Source organism: Amblyomma mixtum, chromosome 8 (assembly GCF_055824585.1).
Source record: "Amblyomma mixtum isolate Tamu chromosome 8, ASM5582458v1, whole genome shotgun sequence".
NCBI classification, from domain to species: Eukaryota; Metazoa; Arthropoda; class Arachnida; order Ixodida; family Ixodidae; genus Amblyomma; species Amblyomma mixtum.
Genome location: NC_143019.1, coordinates 121103134 through 121125176, shown reverse-complemented (window position 1 = coordinate 121125176; position 22043 = coordinate 121103134). Strand labels below are relative to the sequence as shown.

The window sequence follows — 22043 nt, the reverse complement described above, 5'->3', positions numbered from 1 at the left end:
ACGCACCGACATTTGCGCCGCTTTTCATGCAGACCCACAGTGTGCCCACGGCGGCGTGTTGAAAACCTACACGCGTCTGCGTCTTCGATTCTACTGGCGTGGCATGTACCGCTTTGTTCGCCACTTTGTGCGATCTTGCCCATCCTGTCAACGGCGTAAATGTCCGCCTCACACCTCGCCTGCTCCACTGCAGCCGTTACCCTGCTCTGCCCGCCCGTTTGATCGCGTTGGCATAGACCTCTACGGCCCCCTCCCTCCCACTCCCGCTGGTCACCGCTGGATTATCGTGGCCGTGGATCATCTCACACGTTATGCTGAAACGTCTCCATTACCATCTGCCTCCGCCCGCGACGTGGCTTCCTTTCTTCTAAAGACCCTGATTCTTCGCCATGGTGCTCCTCAAGAACTGCTCAGCGACCGTGGACGCGTATTCCTGTCTGACGCTCTTGAGGCCCTCCTCAAGGAATGCCGCATTATCCATCGAACCGCTTCGTCTTACCACCCTCAGACCAACGGCCTGACCGAGCGTTTCAACCGAACCCTCAGTGACATGCTGTCCATGTACGTCGACGCCAACCACTCCAACTGGGACCAAGTTCTTCCCTTCGTCACCTACGCATATAACACTGCGACACAAACCACCACTGGATTCTCTCCCTTCTTTCTTCTGTACGGCCGCGAGCCCCCCTGCACGATGGATACTCTTCTTCGCTACCGACCCGACATTTCCGAGTCCACGCCACTGTCCGACGCTGCCAGGTACGCCGAAGAATGCCGCCAGCTTGCTCGCTCGTTTACCACGCAGACCCAGTGGCAGCAAAAACATGACCGCGACACTTTCGCGGCCTCTACCTCCTACCCTGCCGACTCCCTTGTGTGGCTCTGGGTGCCTCCCACAACTCCCGGCCTTTCGCGGAAACTGCTGCATCGGTATCATGGTCCCTACCGGGTTCTCAAGCAAACATCTCCGGTCAATTATATTGTTGAGCCTGTTGCACCCGCTGCGGACTTGCGTCGCCGTGGCCGCGAAACCGTCCACGTCGACCGACTGAAGCCGTACTACGACCCCTCTGTTCTTCCTTCCCCTTAAGACGCCAGGATGGCTCCTTTTCACCCGGGGGAAACTGTAGTGTGCCAACTGTGACAGGTTCCGCTACCGCCATGCGCCGACATTGCGCTGCGCCTGACGACGACGAAGTTATGCGCCGACACTACGCTGCGCTTGACGACGACGAAGTTCCCCCGCTCTCTTGGTGCTGGCTACGCCCGTCTACGCTGCCAGACCCTGCACAGCGGTTCGGTCTCTTGAGGACGCCTAATAAACGCACCCCTACACTGTAAATACAGACGATATAGTTGGAAAGATATGAGCAAGAGGACATGACAGGGGTGGGCAATGTTTGATGTGGAGTGGTTATTCTACCTATTCGCTCTTTTTTGGTAGGCATATGGACCTTATGCTAACGGACCGATTTCGTTGCCAGTTTTCCAACCCAACCATCGCTGGCAGACTGCTGCAGTGGGGGGTCTGCGCCCCATCAAGCTTTCAACCTGCGCTGGCGGCTGTCCCTGGGAACGACGCGATCGATTCGTCGGCGTGATCCCTGACCTCAGTAGCCTGCAGCGCCGATGAACTGGAGTGACTGATACGGATCAACCGGGCCACCGACTTCTTACCTAGTGCCAGGAGGGGATCTGAACACATCGCGGCACTACGGCCGCAGTAGAGGCTGTGGTCTCGACCCTCCCGGAGCACAAAGGAGAACGCATATATTGTCGTACTTGTGCCCCTCGATGTGCGCAGTCAGTGTTGATAGCATTTCTGTTCCACCATTACGGATGCACAGGCGAACTCGATGTGACGGACAGCCTGCGGCTATTTTATAAGCGCCATACTCTCGGCCCGAGCAAACAGGTACAGGATGGTGGCACCCTAATCTCGCCACACCAAATCTCCTCGGTGTGCCTGAGAGCTGCGTGTTGAGGTCATGTTTGATCTACCTCGCGCTGGCAGGTCTAGCGGACTCCATCCTCAAGGTTATGTCTGCGGCTTTGTTTGAGCAGACGACGCGGCTTTCTGGATCCGAGCCCCCACTAGGGAGCATTATCTGCTCAAGCCAGGCCCCATAGTGAGCCCTCATTGCCTTCCAAAATTACCTGGCATCCAGTATATTGATTTGGAATGATTGACGAAGCATGAAAGAGATTAAAACAGAATTGAAAGTTCGAGATAAGGCGCATGCGTCAATCATCTCGGACATCATGGATGCCGGAGCGCATGGACACCATATTTCCACTGCCCTCTGGTCGCTTATGCCTTTTCATGGCAGATGCTTTCGGCAGCTCATATTATTGACTAGATTACGAAGCCGTTGTGCACTCATTTCCCGATATGCCTCGATGCTTCTATTTAATGCGTCAGTAAAAAACCTTCTTTCACCCTCACTCACACTTTTCACGGTGAATGACATCCCTTATGTTATATTCTCACGTGATTCGGCTCCCGAGGCAACTATGAATTTATGAATTGCTGGAAAATAAATTTCTAGTATTTGATGCAGTTCTTCTACCGCAGCGGTGGCCTAGTGATCTGATCATCCGCCTCGCATGCGCGAGGTGCGGGACTCGATCCCCAGTGATATCACATAACCAGCGGTGATACAATGGGTAGAAGTTTTCCCCTGTGCTGCTGCTCGGCATATTTATGGTGAAACTATTGAGAAATTGGTCTTCAACCCGACCTTGAGTAGAAGAATCCTGAGCTCTGTTGCGAGGTTCATTAAAGATTCCTTTCTTTACAATGACACGCTTACTCATTAAGAAACAGTCGTAAGGAAACGCGTACGCTAGGTTCACCTTTATTCGCCGAGAAGCAACGCGGTTTTGTGGCCAATGGGTTGCGTTCTTGCGTCGCAATAAAAATGCCTTGTACCACGGCACTCTTTGGCCACTAATGCCCTTGCACCTAAAAAATCCATCCTAATCGTATTTGATACAGTTCTCAAATAAGCCCGCCGTCTGGAATCGTGGGCTGCAGGATCAACTGCGACTTACCCAAGCCGAGTGTAATCGTGCACGGTATTGTGAGCAAAGCCAGAAATTATTTAATTCGTGACAAGTTTATACAATGGATGTCGCAGGTGGGTGCGCAACTTCTTCAGGATAGCGATGTCAAACGGCGTTAAATGTTTCTGGCATCCTGCTGAATGTTTTCCGGGAAAGTAGCCCCCTCGACGACCCAGGGTCGCCTGTTGATAGCGTCATTTTAAAAGTCATCACCGCAGAGGTCGTTTTCGTACTGCGGAATCCTAACTTCGCAGGTCTCCTCGTAGTTGTCAAGGCAGTGCTGGGGAACGTTGTTGACCACAGAGCGCGTCACCCACAACAGGCAGTCTGGAGGCGGCAGAGAGAAAAAAAGAACAAACATTAAGAGCCTTTATGGCGGATATCCCAAAGCGGTTCTAAATATCTATCATTTACGAGGCCTATAGATGACGTACAACACAAATGACCGAGCTGCAGACGCGCAGAGAAGCAGTGTTTTATAAAAAGATGAAAATGAAAGCTAAAATAGCATTCTTGTCTTTAATTTCAGTGTTCCTGTGTGAAGCCTTCTGGAGATCCTCTTAATCTCCGATCCCTTATCGCACTACAACCCAGGCTGGAGTCACCTCCTCCCAGGCGCAAAATAAAAGCTGTCGCATAGCCTGGCTTCAACTGCAATTCCCCAAATACGCACGATAAGTGTACTTGAAAGGCTTTGCGGTCAGCACTCAGTATGTAATCTGCAGCTATCCCTAAGCACCACAGTGTTTTTACAGTCTTTGTTGGAAAAAGTAGTATGATACAGTAACCGCACACAGGCCTCTTCATATAATGTCATTCAATTTGCATGATATTGTATGACATCTGTATGACAAATGTATGAATTTGCAAAAATGAATGACCTTTGTATGATTATTTTGGATGATATTTATGATAAGTGTATGCCACATGGACTCATTCCGTCAGTACAATAAACACTGCGTTCAGATAAAGGCCTAAGCCGGCTGAAGATGCGCCGAGCAAGAAGTTCCGCACCGATCGAATATTTAGCAGAGCACTCTTACGTTGAGTTAAATACTGCTGGCTGCTATCATTCATCGTTTCGGTCTATTCTAGATCAAGATTGTTTCAGAAATATCAGCTAGTACTTGAAAGGTCTTACGGTCATGGTTGCTGTAGGGAATTATCGTGACCATACAGTTCTGGTAGTCGGTGTAGTTGTAGTATGCTGTATAGGGACGAGTTCGGTCTGAAATAGAAAAAAATGGAAGCAAAGTAGATTAACAAAGCAAAAGCGACAAAGATGATGCTCCAGAGGAGCAACTAGCAAAAGTAGCCTTATTTTGCCAGAAACGAACCGGCATTTCTTAAGTTTAATAGTAAGCAATCTGAAGAATAGCACGATTTCTTCGCGTATTTTTGAAAACCAGAGACAATAACTTTGTTACGAAAGCAAAATGCACCATACATAGAGTGATCCCTATACACCCTTTAACAAATTAAGTGTACATATTTCTTAATGTGCACTCGTCCTTCATATAGACAAAATTAGGAGACCCCAAAAGTTTAAGGAAGAATATACCGTTGTCGACGAAGTAGGTGACCTGGTCAGGGATGTCACCCCCCTCGATGTCGAAGGTGACGTTTCTCCTGAAAAAAGATTTTTTTTAGTTGAATATACATCGGCCTTGAACATAATCAAATGAAATTAGCATTAAACTAAGTGGGTTCGGTGATGGTTTTTTTTACTTTTCTCTAAATTCAATCCAAGTAATGTCAATGAAATTGAAAACAATAAGCATGTCTAAACAAGGCGTTTTTTTCTAAGATCTCTTCGTGCAAGCATATTAAAAAAAAGGCGAAGGAAACAACCATGGAAGGCAGTTAAGCCTGCTCAAGTGCTTTAAATGCGAAAGACATGCCTCGTCCCGAGATCTTTTGCGAGGTTCATTAAAGATTACTTTCTTTACAATGACACGCTTACTCATTAGCAAACAGTCGTAAGGAAACTCACACTCTAGGTTCACCTTTATTCGCCGAGAAGCAACGCGGTTTTCTGGCCAATGGGTTGTGTTCTTGCCTCGTAATCTGAAAGCGCTTGTTTCAATTACCCCTTGCAAAAAGATTTTTCTTTTCTGTTCTTTTCTGCAGAAGTCAGTATCTTATGGTCTGCTGTCGACGTCATACGAGAGCATGATGACGTCACTGAGGAATATCCTGCCATGGACGGCGACGAACAGCGGACGGCGGTTCTAATGAAACATATAAGGATTTCGCCTTAATAAAAACTGATTGTGCCGATCCAGAACTTCGAATGAAGTTTTCTTTTCGATGCCGTCAGCTCCTCGCATTTTATTCTGTACTTGTGTTACCCTTTCCCAAGCTGCTACCACGAGTCCGCGGCATTCAGATTGCACGCCTCAAAGCGGAAACCTTAAACTTATAGACACCACCACTTATGACAGGCGAATTCGTTTAAAGGCTAGCCACTGAAATAAAAAAAAGTAAGTCATCAGTGCTCCCGTGAAGGCAGCAGTACCACAAACACTGCTCGCGGACCACTGATTTCCAGAATTCAGGTGGTGTTGTTCTACACCATGTTCCCAACACTCCTCCGTCTGCATGCGATATTTTTCGCGATGAACTGAACTGCTCAACATGGCCGTTTAGATACCCCATCCGATAAAAATTTCTGAAATTACAAATGACTTTTTTTTCTAGGACTAGCGAGCTGTTTTCGCTTTTCTGAAGAGAGCTACAAGTGTATTTTATTTGTGAATGATTAGCGAATAATATTCTTTCGCGTTTCTTAAAGCTATTATTCTTAAATTAAGGAGCACTTCCATTGATTTCACGATTCAAAAGCAGCCGCCTTTCAGGCTTCAGACACCCAAGTTGTTCTTTTTCACGCGGCAGGGTGTTTGCTGGCTGAGTAACCATGCGTGTTTGTTTTGAGGCCACCGTAGAATGCTACAATATCTTTCCAGTTATGCTGAGCCCACTCGGCTTTAATGCGATGCCAAAAACACTCCCCTGCCACTCCTTTAAAGAATGACGCAAGGAACGCTTTAACGAACGTTTTATCCGAATAGATAGTGCAGATATCAGCACTATAAGACAAAGTCACTTGAGCGTTGAGTGTGATTCATCAGTCCGAGTCACATGCCCCAGGCGCGAGATTCCTGCTACGAAAACTTCCACGCTCTTCAACTTTGAAAACCAAAAAAGAGACGCCAAGAGCAGGCGTAAAGCTCCGCAAAAAGAGGCAGGTCAACGTGTGCGGAAAGGGACTCCGCGTCTTGTCTACTATGGCCAGCAGTGCGCACAGGCACACACGCCTAGTAACAGTATGTAGCCAGGTTTTTACCGAAAGGAAGTTCAATCGTGCATATTCGCAGGTAACAGCGAGAGTTTATACGGGGGGCCAACGTGAGTATCTTTTGCGGACTTTTAGAGATTCTGAACTAAATAAGGGAGCTCGTAAATTGTTTCTACAGTCACAACTTTGTCTCATCACCGCAAAAGACACCATGCACGAGAAGAAAGCATCGGATTGACAACACTTGGAGTTTCCGTACAATTTTACATGTTTGCCGACATATTCCGCGAAAAGCACTTCATGAACGATTCACTTGGCGTTGTTCACAGTGCGTGTGACCGGGAGTGGTTCAAGGATTTTTACATACAACGTCTCATTGAATTCGTGAACTTTTTTGTAGAAGAAACATGCAATCGTCTGCACGTCTGGAAATGCTTTACATCTATACTAGTAGCTTAAGCAAAGAGTTAAAGGCATTTCGCTTTATGCTGAGACACTAAATTTTCAAGAATTTGGCGGAACATTCTGTAAATAAAACTAAAGGGCTATCTGTGTCCTTGTTCAAAAATTGGGTAGGTTCACAATTTATTCTGTCAAGGTTTTAAATTATGAGAAAATCTTAGCTCAAAAAGGTAAATCTCCCTTGAACATCTGGAATTCATTCCCTCATTCGCTTGTTGGAATGAGTTTTGTTTTGAATTTTTCGCAAACACCACGAGAAACGGGTGAGAACTAACCGCCCTTTCTGGGTAAAGCAATGTAACACGAAATTAAGCGAGAGCCGGTGAGCTGCTGGAATACAGTTAGGCTGGCAGTTTGAAATGTCTCCGGTTGTCCACTGTTCCAGACATACAGCGCTATTTTAAGAAATACTCCATGTGCGCAGGCAGTCGCTTGAGTACCGGTGTTAACGAATTGTGTATTGCGACACAAAAACAGAGGACCTGACGCTTTCTTGCTTTCTTGGACGCTTTCTTGTGGCACGCCACTGCACGTGGCGTCGGAGCGACGGTGGTAGTGTGTAAGTCGCAATAAAACAGATGCCTTCCCCTGTCTTGCGTGGTCTTGGTTTCGGAAACTTTTATTTCACCTACGACTCTCTTACACTGTAACTGTTTCCCCCACGAACCACATGTCCATTGGGCTCTCTTCCTCTCACTCACCTTCCTTTCTCGATCTCTCACCCTCTCCGCCTCCCCCCTCCTTCAGTTCAGCGCTTCTCGGCGCGCCTTCTTTAATGCATTTTGCTTTGCGAGCAACCACATTTTGCGGCTGCAAATCGACAAGTCTCCGCCTTAGGCGTTATCAACGGTCGCTGTTACAATCTGCCCAATCCCGCTCACACGGCACATTGTAAGGGTCTTGAAATGCGACAGCCACTAAAAGATTACCACCACTGGTCTGCTGCCCTAGCGCTGGATATATGACAAGAAAGCGCTGAACGTGCTAAAGACTAAACTCGAGCGAGCGGCCACTTGCTCTGCACTGTCACTCGATTCCTTTGAGCGAGCATTTCACTATCGCAAACCGCCAAGACTGTTGCTTCTCCTGACGCGTGAAAAACCACCGGCTTAAGTGAATTTTATCCCTCAAGCAGCCGTTTGTGTTTAGCCAGGGCTTAGGAACACAGGAGTAAAGAAAGTAATGAACACAGGTGTAATGAAAGACCTGAGGTCCATTCGATATCAGACACAACACTTCGCCCGTTACATTGTAGATAGTTGGACATCTTTACAGCAACTGACCAAAACTGAGCCGAAAATAAATGCGAAAATCTATTCATGCAAGCGTCTCATCGTATCTACTCGCACATTTTCTATGTGCAAAAAAAAACATGGTTTAAAGATTGCATAAAAGTAAAGTTCCGTTTGATGCCATTAGGAAATTCGTTCAGCGTCAAATCCTAGAAGCTTTTAACCTCAGGTGTTGGAAGCTGGTAGCAGGTTAAATCCAATAATAATGCCTGCCGGTCGCCGCGGTGGCTCAGTGGTTATGGTGCTTGGCTGCTGACCCGAAAGACGCGGGTTCGATCCCGGCCGCGGCGGTCGAATTTCTATGGCGGCGAAAATCTAGAGACCCGTGTACTGTGCGATGTCAGTGCACGTTAACGAACCCCAGGTGGTCGAAATTTCCAGGGACCTTCACTACGGCGTCTCTCATAGTCTGAGTCGCTTTGGGACGTTAAACCCCATAACCCAAAAAACCAATAGCTGCGTCCATTTGTCTCAATTGTTATATGCACAGTGTAAGCCACTTATATGAGTAATCCACCGCGGTGGCTCAGATGTTATGGCGCTCGGATGCTGACCCGAAATGCTTGGGTTCGATCCCGGCCGCGGTGGTCGAATTTCGATGGAGGCAAAATTCTAGGGGCCCCGTGTAGTCTGTAATGTCAGTGCACGTTAAAACCCCAGGTTAAGAGAACACCAGGTGGTCAAAATTTCCGGAGCCCTTCACTACTGCGTCACTCATAGCCCAAGCCCCTTTGGGACGTTAAACCCCCATAAACCCAACTGATATGGGTAATATGCACAGTTGTTGGAAAACTCCTACACTAGTTCACGCTTCACTTTAGAAATTGTGGGCTTCAAATAAGCTTTAAAAGTGGCGCCTCATGTCTCTATACCCAATAGCATAGTCGGGGTTTGACGTTTTAAAGCGACTCAGGTTATGAGGGACGCCGTAATAAAGCGCTACAGACTAATTTAGACCACCTTACTTTGCGCAGAAGTAAAAGTATGCGCAATATTGTAGAACCACTATATAACCTGGCGCGTAATAAAACGTGGCATTTATATGGTAGTCTAGAACAAACATCATTTTAAGGAAAGTGTATGCCGCGCAAAAAACAGGGACAGCAGAGAAGACAAAAACAGGACTGGCACTGAACTATGGACTGAAATTTTATTTAAAGCAGCAGAGCTTTAAATATAGGCTGGCCATCACATATCCAATAAGATAATTACTCAACATAAGACTGTCTAATCAGCACCAAAACCACTCAGACGGTTATCACAGAGGGTGTGAACAACATACAGTCCCAAAATCACGTAAAGACATGAGCAGCTGCTCAAAAAACAGATGACTCATGAAAAACAACAGAACAGGAAGTCATATCGTATCAAAGGCTGAGGCACGGAAGTCATTAAGAGTAGCAAACGCGGAGTCATACGCCTGAAAGCAAAACCACGAAATAACAGCCTAGGAGACCCCCAGTCACAACAGAAGTAAAGACAAAAAAAAACGTAGTTAAAGCAGTGACATGGAAGTGAGAAAAAAACAGCACGGGAAAACAAGGCACCCAGCGAAGTGAAACCTAAAAGCACAAAGGCGGGGCTAAACAATCCTACCGTCCAGAAACCCGATTTCTTTCTTGGATAAGACAAGCGATGGTTTGCTTACGCGCCGGTCACCTCCCCTGGATATGAGCCAAGCCTCGATCTCCTCCCTCTGGCGTTGGCCCCTCGCTTTAGCCCTAATTTCGGACTCCCCAAACAGAGGCTCGCACTTGAAGTCGCAGCCGGATCCGCAGTCATGCTCGCAATAGCACTTCCTGCATTTCTTGCAGTGGTCCGCCAGATTCCCGTTCAGATACCGTCCATGTTCCGCTAAACGTTCATTTACAAATCTACCAGTCCGCCCTATGTAGGAACCAGCTCAAAGGAGCGGAATCTCGTACACGACTCCCTTGGTACAGTTTATCGATGGCATCGCATGTTTGATTCCGCAATCTACACGCTCTTTTGTCTTGGTCATCATGCTGCAGCTGGTAGACAGCTTGCACGGCGCAGAAAATACTAGATTAATCTTGTACCTGCTGGCTATTTTCTTCAAATTGTGGGAGAGCTGATGGTAGTACGGAATGACGTGCACAGGACTCCTATCTTGGTGCCTAGCACGCTGTTTCTAGGGCTTGAGCTTTAACAGAATGCCTTTTAATACACTAAAAATCACATTTGTTGGTTGCCCAGCACCACTCAAACGCCTCACTTGGCCCTCAAAGCTTTCCTTTGCACAGTGCTCACAGCATTTTGTGAAAGCTGACTGCACGCTATTGCGAACAACCGCTCGTTTAAAAAGCTTAGAGTGGGCGCTATCATAGGGAAGGGAGCCTTTTCTGGAGCGAGGGTTGTACATCCAACAGATGCGGCGTTCTGAAAAATAGATGCACAATTCTAGGAACTGGGTGTGGTTGTTCTGCATTGGCTCACACGTAAAAGTAAGGCCACCAGAGTTATCTTCGAAAAGGCTTATAGTTGCTGGAGCATCCCGTGCGCCTCCAACAATGATGAGGAACTCATCCACGTACAGGAACACCTTGGTCACGTTTGCGCCAAGAAGGTGTTGTGCTATTCGTTTGTCCATTGCTTCGAGATAGATACTGCACAGGACAGGAGCCAGGGACGGCCCAATACATATGCCATCTTTCTGGACATTGTACTTGTCGTCGAACTCAATAACAGTTGCCTTAGGGTATAATTCCAGAACTACGAGGAAGTTGTCCCCGCTAATACCGGTAGCATTTTGGAACCCAAACGCTTCTTCCTCCTCTCTCGTGTCTCTGATTGTCTTGAAGAAGCCCGCATGTGGCACTGAGCAGAACAGATATACTTCTTCGCTGGAGAAGGCTGAGGCCCGTATGTTGAGTGTCTCTAACTCTTTGATGACGTCAGTTCAGATCTTCACCATCTGCAGCATGATGACCATCGCCAGATCACCATCTGCAGCATGATTACCAAGACAAAGAGCGTGTTGATTGCGGAATAAAACATGCGATGCCAACGATGAACTGCACCACGGGAGTCGTGTGCGAGATTCCCCTTCTTTGTGCTGGTTCCTACATAGGGGATACTGGTAGATTTGTAAATGAATGTTTAGCGGAACATGGACAGTGTGTGAATGGCAATCTGGCGGACCACTGCACGAAATGCCGGAAGTGCTATTGCGATTATGACTGCGGATCGGACTGCGACTTCAAGTGCGAGTCTCTGTTTGGGGGGTCCGAAATTAGGGCCAGAGCGAGGGACCAACGCCTGAAGGAGGTAATCGAGGCCTGGCTCATACCCAGCGTAGGTGACTGGTGCGTAAGCAAACCATCGATTGCCTTATCCAAGAAAGAAATAGGGTTTCTAAACGGTAGCATTGGCTAGCCCCGCCGTTGTGCTTTTAGGTTTCACTTCGCTGGTTGCCTTGTTTTCTCGTGATGTTTTCTCTGACTTCATTGTCTCTGCGCTTGCTACGTTTTTACGTCTTCTGTTCTTGCTGGGGTCCCTTCGGGTGTTCTTTCGTTGGTTTGCTTTTACTCGTCTGACTGTGCGTTTGCTACGCTTAATGACTTCCGTGGCTCAGCCTTTGATACGATATGACTTCCTGTGCTGTTTTGTTTCATGAGTCATCCGTTTTTTGAGTAGCTGCTTATGTCTTTACGGGATTTTCGGGCTGTATGTTGTTCACACCCTCTGGGATAACCCTCTGAGTGGTTTTCATGCCGGTTAGACACTCTCATGCTAATTCATTTACTTGGCGGTGTGATGGCATGTCTGTATTTAAAGCTCTGCCGTTTTCAGTAAAATTTCAGCCGATAGCTCAGTGCCATATACTTTTTTTAAGATGTGCCACCGACTAGCGCATACGAAAATTTTGATCAAACATCATTATTTTGCCATTCCCAGTGCATATCCAGTTTCAACAATATATTCAGATACTTGCAATGAGAGACACTAAGAAACGCGTCCGTTAACGCTTAGTGTAAGTTGTCAGAGCTTGGGTTCTTTCTTTTGAAGTATATTAAACAGGGAGTACTTCATTTTGTGGGGATAAAATGTGACGTTAGTAAGTGAGAACTACATTGATACACCGAGAAAAATAGTGCTCTACGATTAGTAGAAAAATTTCTCAATTGAATGTTTCTATGGTAGTCTGTCAATTCATTTGATAAAATTTTCTTCGATTAGTTCCTTAATGCAGCGATGAGTTTGAGCCTACGTGTTTTGTGGATAACTACCATGACAAAACGAAATCGCCCTCAGGTACTTTGTCAGTAGGACCTCTATCATATCAATGGGCCCTTCAGTACAACTCCCACTTCCACGAAATGGTACTTAAAGAATGCGCTTTCTTTGCCTAAAACATATGGAGATTCAGAGCGGCACTTCGCCCGAGCACTGACTATGCCTGAAGTCACAAGGAAAGCCACCACCCATTACCTTCTACCTATTGCCGTCTCCGACGATGCACGGTAAAGCGACTTTACGATATTCAGAAGAGATTGCGATCGTGAGGTCTAGTACTAGCTGTCGAACCAGAACCAGCGCACGGAAGCACTACGATTCGGGCACAAAGCGGGAAACATGGTCATCCATTTCTCAGACATTAAAAGTTATGGTCTCCAAACTACAACACCGACCACCATACTTTGGCTTTCTACGAAGGCCATCTTTAGAGATCGAACAACTTCCTCGTAGAATCATGCCTTCTTTCTCGCGCATTCGAGAACAACGAAAAATTCATCGACTCTACGGACTAGAAAGGTAGAGGCCACCTAAGATACGTAGACAAGTGAAAATTACTCGGAACTTGGTAACATTTCTATTTCCGCGGCCCAGAAGATGGGCCGCACTGCGCATGGGAATAGCCGTTGACGCCCTCGAAATGCTCCTAGCGAAGGACGGCAAATCTGTAGCGGAATTAACATGGAAATAATCTGAGCTAGGAACAATTGATTGTCCATCCTGAACATTTGACACGCATAATCGGCGATGTCCTCCGTAAGGTGGGTAATCTGCTCGTCTTCGGGCATAGAACGGATAATTCGTTCGCACTTGCAAATGGTATCTCCAAAATAAATGGTAATAATTTTGACGTGGTGATAAGTGTGGGCACGTAGCCGATGTACTGCGCAAGTCGCGGCGGCTCAGCAAGACTGGTGTTCAGCAAAAGCCAAATGATCTGGAGTTCATGGTTTTTTAAAGTAACTTTGAACAGTGCGTGAGTTTGGCCACAACCACGCCATGTTCAGAAAAGAACGCGCGCAGCCCTTCGGCATTACGGCAGTAGTCTTTCTTCTGGCATTTTAATGTTGCTTCTAAATGCAAGGCCTTTATTTGAAAAGAGTTTCACGCAAGCTCGCTTTCCATTCGTTCTGAGGTTTTCGGGGTGTCTCTGGCTGCTGCTGGCCGGCGATCCCATAAGAAGCAGGTCTCCGATGTACACTCTTTTTCAAATCTTATCGCCTGTTTCAACTTTGTCGAGTCAGTAGCTAGAACGGGACGCCTCAGTACTCCCGAGACCAGCTCACCGTTTTTCTAGCCACAACCACCACTTGTTCATATTCCTTTCAATAGGCCCTGAAGATAGTACACAACCTGACACAGCCAGCCCAATTGACGAGCTGACCTGCTCTGCCTGTGCCCTCCTGAGACATGTAGTGTAGGCTTTTCGCCATTGCCCGCGGCAGTGGGAGAACTAGTGCACAAATGCCACTTCGTCACCGCGCCCTCTTTACAGGCTGCCTCCTCTAGCACTTATCAGGACTCCTTTCCTCGTAATGTATTCCATACATCAGTCACCTCAACCTCGCCGCCGATCCTTTCACTCGTTGCGTCATCTAGGTACTCTTGTTCCAGAGAAATAATAACTGCCGTGTTCCTAGAGGCGGAAACATCAGTTTGTCAATGTGCTGGACTCTTCTTTCCAGAGGGTTGCAGTTTAGTTCAAAGCAGCATGGCTTGTGAAAAAATAAGCAAGATTCTCACGTCAGATCCCAGTGTCTTGTTGCCTGTTGAGCCCCAAACTAGAATCCATTTCTTAGAGGATGATTTGCATATCACTGACTTTTTTGTTCGGCCTCGGAGTTCTGACGACGACATCCTCGCAGAGCTACGTTCTTACGATTCATTACGACGTAATCAATCATGCTCGTGCAAAATCGCACAGTCTCTGATGTCTGACACAACCTAACGATGCGCCCTTCTCCGAGTGATTGAAATGCTTTCCGTAGATAAAACAGCCCTGGTTCTTCTGTTTTATCCCTGTTACAGCAAATTAGATTGTTTCCTTGATTAGGTTAGTATCGTCGCATGAGTTGATGCACTTGCCCGAGGCCAAAACATAGTCTATCCATCAGCGGCCCTAAAAAGTTCCTGTAACAAGAGCGTCTTATGAGTTGCTTATAAAGAGATAATACAAAATTACCGGAGGTCTGTACTGAATGCACGGCACTTCTTCAGCCTGTTGAAATTCTGAAGTACTGTATTTTGACCCTCGCCCAAGATTAGACCCCCGCTTTAAGCTTAGCATGGGCAAGAACATACACTAAAAGGTTACATGTCTCTCTATCTCACCCTCGAAATCAAGACTGTTTTAGTGCTTAGGGAGATTAATGATCATCATAATGGAAAATGTATGCTCTTTACCCCTCCGAAGCCAAGTTAAATTCTCCAAATTTCTCTTATCTGGCTTTCTAAGTAGGAGATTATGCCTACTTTGCAAGGACAACTCGACTATAATACGCAATGACATCTTGTTACCGCTTTTCTGTGTCTGTTACTGTCTGGAATCTTTGCGAGGACTACGCAGTATTGTTACGCTCCGAACAGTATTTACAAGAATTAGTTATGTCGGCGCCGCGGTTGAGAGCGTACTTTGGCAAGGAACAACTTCAAAATCTCCATAAATTTACTACTGTTCCGCGGTCCCAGGTACAATTTAATGCCTCTAAATTGCAGCAGAGTACGCCCTTGAGGCTACAAGGCAGAATATCTGAGGGATGCTCTCTAAAACAAAAGTGTGTGATAACAGTTTAGGCAAAAGACTTACGCCGGCTTCTCTCCACGCGCCTTGAGGTGCCAGACGTAGGCCGCCTTTTTGGTCTGTGGGTCGTAGTGGGTCAGAGTAGCACTCAGGCACTTGAATGACGTGTCATTGCTGGAAGACGAGATGGCTACGGCATGCCGGAACACGCTAAACATCTGCGGCAGTAAAACAGGCGAATGCTCAGTGAAGACCACGCTGCTGAGTAAGAGCAATTAAAAATTCAAAAGATTCTAAAGACTGAAGACTGTACGTGCCCAGCGTATTATCAGGCATCCGCTAAGGTGCACTTTTTACGCTTCTGGCCGCAAGAACGACAATTGCAGGCTCTACTGGGTTTTTTTCCCCCACCATAGCTATGAAATTTCCTTAACTAAACTAACTCTTATTAGTTTTTCACAGAAACTCTCAAAAAACCTTGCTTTCCCTCTCTCTACGCAATCCATCGTTCACATAATCTCTCTGATCATCTACTTTATCTCTGTCCTTATTTCTACTTTTCCGACCAATGAGATCGTTCGTTTTCTCATGCAGCCACAATGTCCTCGATGGTTTTCGTTTCCTGCTTCTATTCGCGTTTCCAAACCAACTGGAATACACATATTTTTTTCCAGCTCAAGGTTTTGTTGCAAACATCAGTGAAGGACATATAACAGAAAAGTGTAACAGCTTTTCGGAGTTGTACTATCTTCCCTTTTGTAACCAAGCCGGCGGTCTCTTACTCCTGCTTGACCTCAACTCTTTACTTGTCAGAGCGCTCGGCTCCTGAGTTCCAGGATAGGCTTCGTTCCACCGCGGCGGCCGCATTTTGATGGAGGCGAAACGCTAGTCGCCCGTGCACCGTGCAGTGTCACGGCGCGTTAACAACCCCTAGCTGGTCGAAATTAACCTCGAGCTCTCCACTACGGCGTCCCTAATAGCTACTATCACTAGGGTGGATTAAACTCCATCTACGGTACCAAGTCAACTTCAACATTGCTATTGTGAACAGAACTTGGTGATGTGCAAATCATTCATTCATTCATTCATTCATTCATTCATTCATTCATTCATTCATTCATTCATTCATTCATTCATTTTAGACAAAATCAAATATGATGTACATGTGTATGTACACACATTGTGTTCATCCAGTCTGGATTGCCGGGGCAGAAAGCATGTTGAGACGCGTGATGAGTCCTCGGAATCTATATTGCGCACAATGCTTCAGGCTGTGGTGAGACGGTAAGATATACATGTACGCTGAACTGGTGGGGCAAATTAAAGAAGCGAAAAAGGTTTAATTGGATCAATTAGATACAGTAGCAAATGATATCGTTCACGCATAAAACACATGTAACTCCTAAATTCACATTGAGAGTTTCTTGTTGTATAACTCCAACTAACCTCCTTCTTAGCGTTGTAGATCATTGAATTGGGGCTCCCAACTTCGGTACTAGATAGTTTATATGTCGCAGTAAACGTGAAGGGCACTCAGGCACACAAAAAAATGAGAGATTGAATCATCTCCTCTCGAGTAAACCTAAACCAAGCAATTAAAGTTTGACAACTTGTCTCCAGTATTGTTATAGACGCTAGCATTCAAAGTGACATGCGCATATGAGATTTGTTACCATACGACAAACATCAAAATGTGAAGTGTAGGATGACGGGATTTTTGAGCTATTTCTGTTAGTCATGGTCTGCCGGCTACATATTACTCGAACGCTGCGTTTCGAAGTGTCAAAAGTGACCAAAGTACATCGATATAAATATTACTTGCACTCCAAATACGCTCAATAGGCACCGAAGAAAAATCAGCATACAACGTCACATGTCAAACGACTATGGTTCAGTCTGGAGAGATAAACAATCTTGCAGAGCTGGGATCTGCTATAGACATCGATCGTATGGATTATCGCAACTTATTAACACTGAAAGGTTTTTGTTGTCCACCCATCGGGTAATTTCACCCGACGTTGAGGTAGGAAAACCCGGCCAAGTGGCTCTAGTTTCGCCCCGTACAAGTGATGCAGCCAGTACTCGGACCTCTAAGAGAGGCCCGTCTCGTCATTTCTGTAGAAGTAATGACTCCACTAGGATAGATAAGACGGCTGTGCTGTGTCTGTCAGTAGACAGGCAGTGTATTCAACAGCGGGAGATTTACGCACTTCGCCTCACCGGACTACGGCTGATACAGCGCTGGTGCGTTTTTAAATGCGAGGGCATTTCTACGCTATGTCGGCGGGGTCGTGTCACCCAAACGCGTCCGCAGCAGTTGTGACGTTCTCACAAGAGATAGCATCAATCGAATGGTCGGAATCGAAAGAGGAAGGCGTGAGGATGCTGCGCAGAGATAAATTATGTCGTTAGGTTGATTAGTAAATAATTATAGACCCGAAAATGTCGCTTTGACAGTAGGCAATTCGTAGGCGTCAGCATATTCAAACAGCAAAAAAAAAAAACGTGTGTAGTGCGCTCGACCTTCATATTGTGCCTTCGCCTGCTGTCGTTTACCACCGTCCTTAAGAACTAGCAGCACACCTTAATAATTAGTCACAGCAGTGAATATGCAGCGGCTAAGCAGCTGAACATAACGAGAAATTTGGTTTTCATGAGGTACATTTGATTTGCGCCAATATATACATTAGTTAAATAAGCAAGCTCGTTGACAACTGCCTCAGGAAACACGCGCTAGCTTAGTACGACGAAGTAAAAAGAAAGAGTGTTATAAGATTACGGCCGAAATGAAAAGCTCTTGTCATATATTCACCTACTTGGTTAACATAGTACCCAAGAACCAAGAAGTTATAACCACGTTGAGCATTGAAAGTCGATTAAAAGAAGCTCAAATGGCTTTCTGCGAATAAAGTTTGGTATTACACATGTATCGCAACATGTGCTTAAATGTTAGTAAAATATAACTTCTGTCTTGATGGTTGCGCAGTGTTTTCCTGCAAAACATTTTCTTCATAGTTTATTGTAATTTTGCCCTCCAATCAATGCGCTTTCATTGACAGAAAAAAAACGATATTTTAAAGAAACAGCGTTACCTTAAAACCGCCGATGGAGAGCTTCTAGATGTTCTTGCTGATAGCATCACAGTGTTTTGCGTTTCGTTGTCGAAGGATTAGACACAATCGGCTAAAAATGTCGTGCCGAAGCATGCAGCCATCAGCAAAAGTAACAGACCTGCGAGACCTGGAGATAAGCAACCTTAGGCTACAAATGTAGTCATCTCTGAGATGTTCATTATCCTCGGTCAGAGTAGAATATCTTGTCAGGTAAAGATCTTTAAGTGCTTTTTCATCGATGTGAAGCCAGTTTTTACCGTGCAGCTCCAGCTCACTTTTAGAAAGCAGCTCTTAGGCGTCCGTTCCTGCGCTGAGAGGTGTGTCATCGAGCACATAATGCATGATGAGGAAGTTACTGTTCTGGAGCACGCTCGTAGGCACCGGCTCACGCTACCACGTTTCACCTCAAGGCCCTGATCCTCCTCTCCCCTTTACATTTGCGAAGAGGCGCGCGGACAGAGTGTGGGAGATGCTTCGAGCCCTCTCGAGTAGTAAGGGGAGGGAGACGCAGCTTGACGCTATCTGCGGCGCCTGCACCCTTTCTCGACACCACTGTCCCTCCCAATAATTTCGGGCCTGGTTTTCGGCAGGGCATCAACGGCTTGATTAATGGGCTACTGCCTACGCGCGTGCGGTGATCGTCTCTCCCTTCTTCGATGCAAATCTGCCTTAACCTTATCGAAATTATCATCTTGAAGGGCAGCTGTGCCGGCCGTTGCCCGCGGCATTTCTTCGCGCCGTTTTAATTAGCTTCTGCGGAATCGTCCTTCTTCCGTTTGCGACCATTTCTAGCCAAACAGTGATGTGTAACGCTGCTTGTGTTAAGTAGTACACAAAAAAGAACAAATAGTGTGTAACATGATCTGTCACGTGAGCAGCAACACGCGCGATTCATGAGCAATCTTTTGAATTTTAAGGAATCTAGATTACACGAGGGGTGGCGGGAAACAAGCGACCGCATTCCGCTGCAAAGCCCTCTTAATTCTAAGCAACTGCCATAGCCCTTCTAAGGCGACGAATTTAATATCAATTCCGACGAATGACGATAGTATGAGTTGACGTCCTTTCTTGCATTGTTGTGACGTGCGTAAGGCAGTTATGTGATTTGCAAATGTTTACAGCGAGGATTCGCCCGAGGAGAGGGTCAGCTGTAAGCTCTGCGGCGGCGGTTTGCTCTGGGCGCTGCCGTAGCTTAAACCCTACCCGCTTCCAACCTGCAACTGGCGTGTTCCGTCTGCGGCCGCCTATTGTTCAAACACCGCCGCCGCTGCGCTCAAAAATCACATTACTGGAAATTGTAATAGAAGGTGAATTTTTTAAAGACTACACTCTTAGAAAAAAGGGGCGAATAGGGAGCGAGAGGTTAGTCTTTTTGGGGACTAACTGACTTGCCACTGGCAATCGTCCTTTTCCGGAATAACTGCAAAGGGTGTAACTGTTGGTCCCCTTGGAAAGGGTGCAACAGTTAGTCCCCGGGAGCAGACATTTAATGAAAAAATGCAAACTACGCGTGATTTCCACTGTAATTTACAGCGGGATAGCTTCCGACAGAACTTCACACATATAACAACGATAAAGGAAACAGAAATAAACATACATGAAAACATCAGGATTCGCACCGACAACCTTTGGATTATGAGCCGAGCGCGGATACAACTACGCCACCACAGCGGACGGTCTAAGGCAGAAAATAAAAGCCTTATATGAGAAACACACGCATAGTCTGTGCCGCTCAAATTGTTATCAAGCATATTGCTGTTTAGAGGACTGTACGGTGATTTTAGTGTCATATGCTTTTTAAACAACCTGCGGTAAGCTTTAATGCGCACGCACAACGGTCTAAATCGCGTTTTGGACAAAAAAAAAGTGCTGTGCTGTGTGTACGCGTACATTACGGCCGGTACATCACAACCACAACAATTGTTTTGTTTTTGTATAGTTTTTTTTGCGTATAAATGGTCTTATTTGTTGCAACTGGCAGCTGCACATTACAGCCTGTTGAAAACATAGAAGGCGATGGTTCACTTCGTTTTTTGTTACTGGCAGACATCGGTGACGGGGAATTGACTGCATGCACTCACCGATTCGCTACGTGTCGCCGATACTTACACAGCATCACATAAGGTCGTAAACGACGGCTACTATATGAAACTACCTGTACTTGCTCAACCCTAATCTTTACAACTCACATTTGACACGTATTGAAGTCCGTAGTATTTGTTTATGCACTTGCACAGCAGCCAGCCGTTTCGTTGGCACGAAGCCTTTTTCTCGCGCAAAAGGGTATCCGCTTCGTCACAGGAAGCGGCGGTGCTCTCACTGGCCTTAGACCACGCCCTGCGCTTCAAAAATCGAGTACTATAGCATTCAGGTTCTTCTCGCGCGATTTTGGCGTGCTGCTATGCTGCGATTCGTCCCCCGTTAGTCTCTTTCTCGGCAGTTAGTCCGTTGAGTTTGCGCACGGCGCACATTTTTGGCAAGAAGAGTGTCGTGCGCAAATTTAGGGACCAAAGAGCCCTTTTGAGGACTAAAGTTGTCTTTACTCCCCCCTGAGCCGGTTTTTTTCTTAGAGTGTAATTATTAAGATCCAAGGGACGGATTTAGTAAATGAGAGACGGATAGACTCATTAGTTGGTTTAATTGTACACTTCAAAGCAGGAGCAAGCGCCAGGGGTGAGCCGCTGTGGAAGACATTGAAGGACCGTAGACATCAATTTTAGTTGACTTTTTTCTGCTTTCAAAAGATTCGTTAGCCATTAAAATGAATGGTTTCGACTACGACCGTTACATAATTTATAATTCGATGTCTTATCGATGCTTCTTTCGCTTTCGGTTTCATCAACCGAACGATAGCTGTCACGTAGTTGGTGCTCAGTTCACGTGAGCCACGAAAAAAAAACTAAAATATAGTGCCTGATTCGTAGCTTCAATCGCTGTAACACTTACACCAGCCTCTTTCGAGAGCTGGAGTGAAAATGAATGCTGACGTATCAACAGTTATATTCCCGTTTTTTTTCGCGCCTCACTTTACATAGACATCTACTACCCGTCACCGCCATCGTTCGGCTGATGAAAACGAAAGCGAAACGGCATAAAGAAGAAATTCAGTTAAAAATTAATCAGCTGTTGTAAGCGGATACCACGCGGTGATCCATGTAAAGTATACCGCAGCATTTGGAAGAAGAAAACGGTCAAGCAAAAATTTGGTGTCTATAGTCTATAAGGTTAATTCATACTCCACGGATGTGAGAGACATCAGGACTCACCCGAAAACTATCCGTTGGGTCACGACGGCGGTTGACAGCAATGTGAGCCGTGACTATTCCTGCGAGAAGCATGCATGCCGCAAGGTTGAGCCAGCCCATCTTCACTCCGCTAAGTCAGCCGAATGTCCACGTCGCACGACCGAGCTACAGTGCTGTGACCTTTCACGGCGCGCGACCGGGCTCTTATGTGCGAGACAAAGCGACTACCGCGGAAAACAGGGATTCAGAGAGCGAGGCGGAGGCAGACAGAGGAGAGGGGGAGCTGTCGGCCTTGAGCCACGTACCTCCGCCGTATCCAGGTCCATTTAAGTGACCACGGCCGACCCCTCGTTTATCTCCTCTGTTACATAGCTACCGAGTGCAGGAAACAGATTTGTTCTGTTATTTTTCGGTTTATCGATGTTTTTGCCATTCCAAGGTCCGGTGATTAATAGTGAGAAAACTGCGGTTAGCCTGAAAGCGGCCCTTGAGTGCTGCGTTATCTAAGAGTCACTCCTAGGTCTCGGGTTCCCGCTGCGCTCAAAGATTTTACTCGTTTACTTTAGCTGC

At 46.3% G+C, this 22043-nt stretch overlaps 1 protein-coding gene across 1 annotated transcript; it reads right to left on the bottom strand.

Moving 5' to 3' along the window:
- Positions 1–3081: 3081 nt before the first annotated feature.
- On the bottom strand, positions 3082–21659 carry LOC149334143 (uncharacterized). Its single transcript, XM_089556202.1, has 5 exons — positions 21495–21659; positions 15182–15333; positions 4628–4695; positions 4208–4294; positions 3082–3393 (listed from the first exon to the last, which is right to left on the bottom strand). The coding sequence occupies exons 1-5, from the start codon at positions 21591–21593 to the stop codon at positions 3266–3268; spliced, it is 534 nt and encodes a 177-aa protein (XP_089412328.1). The 5' UTR covers positions 21594–21659; the 3' UTR covers positions 3082–3265.
- Between the last annotated feature and the right edge of the window lie 384 nt (positions 21660–22043).

What these genes read in the sequence shown, in the direction of transcription:
- LOC149334143 (XM_089556202.1), bottom strand. Translation starts at nt 21,593, where the DNA reads ATGGGCTGGCTCAACCTTGCGGCATGCATGCTTCTCGCAGGAATAGTC. An exon ending in ACCCAACGGATAGTTTTCGG is followed by an intron (nt 15,334 to 21,494) that starts GTGAGTCCTGAT and finishes TTACTGCCGCAG; the next exon opens with ATGTTTAGCGTGTTCCGGCA. An exon ending in CACCTACTTCGTCGACAACG is followed by an intron (nt 4,295 to 4,627) that starts GTATATTCTTCC and finishes TTTCTATTTCAG; the next exon opens with ACCGAACTCGTCCCTATACA.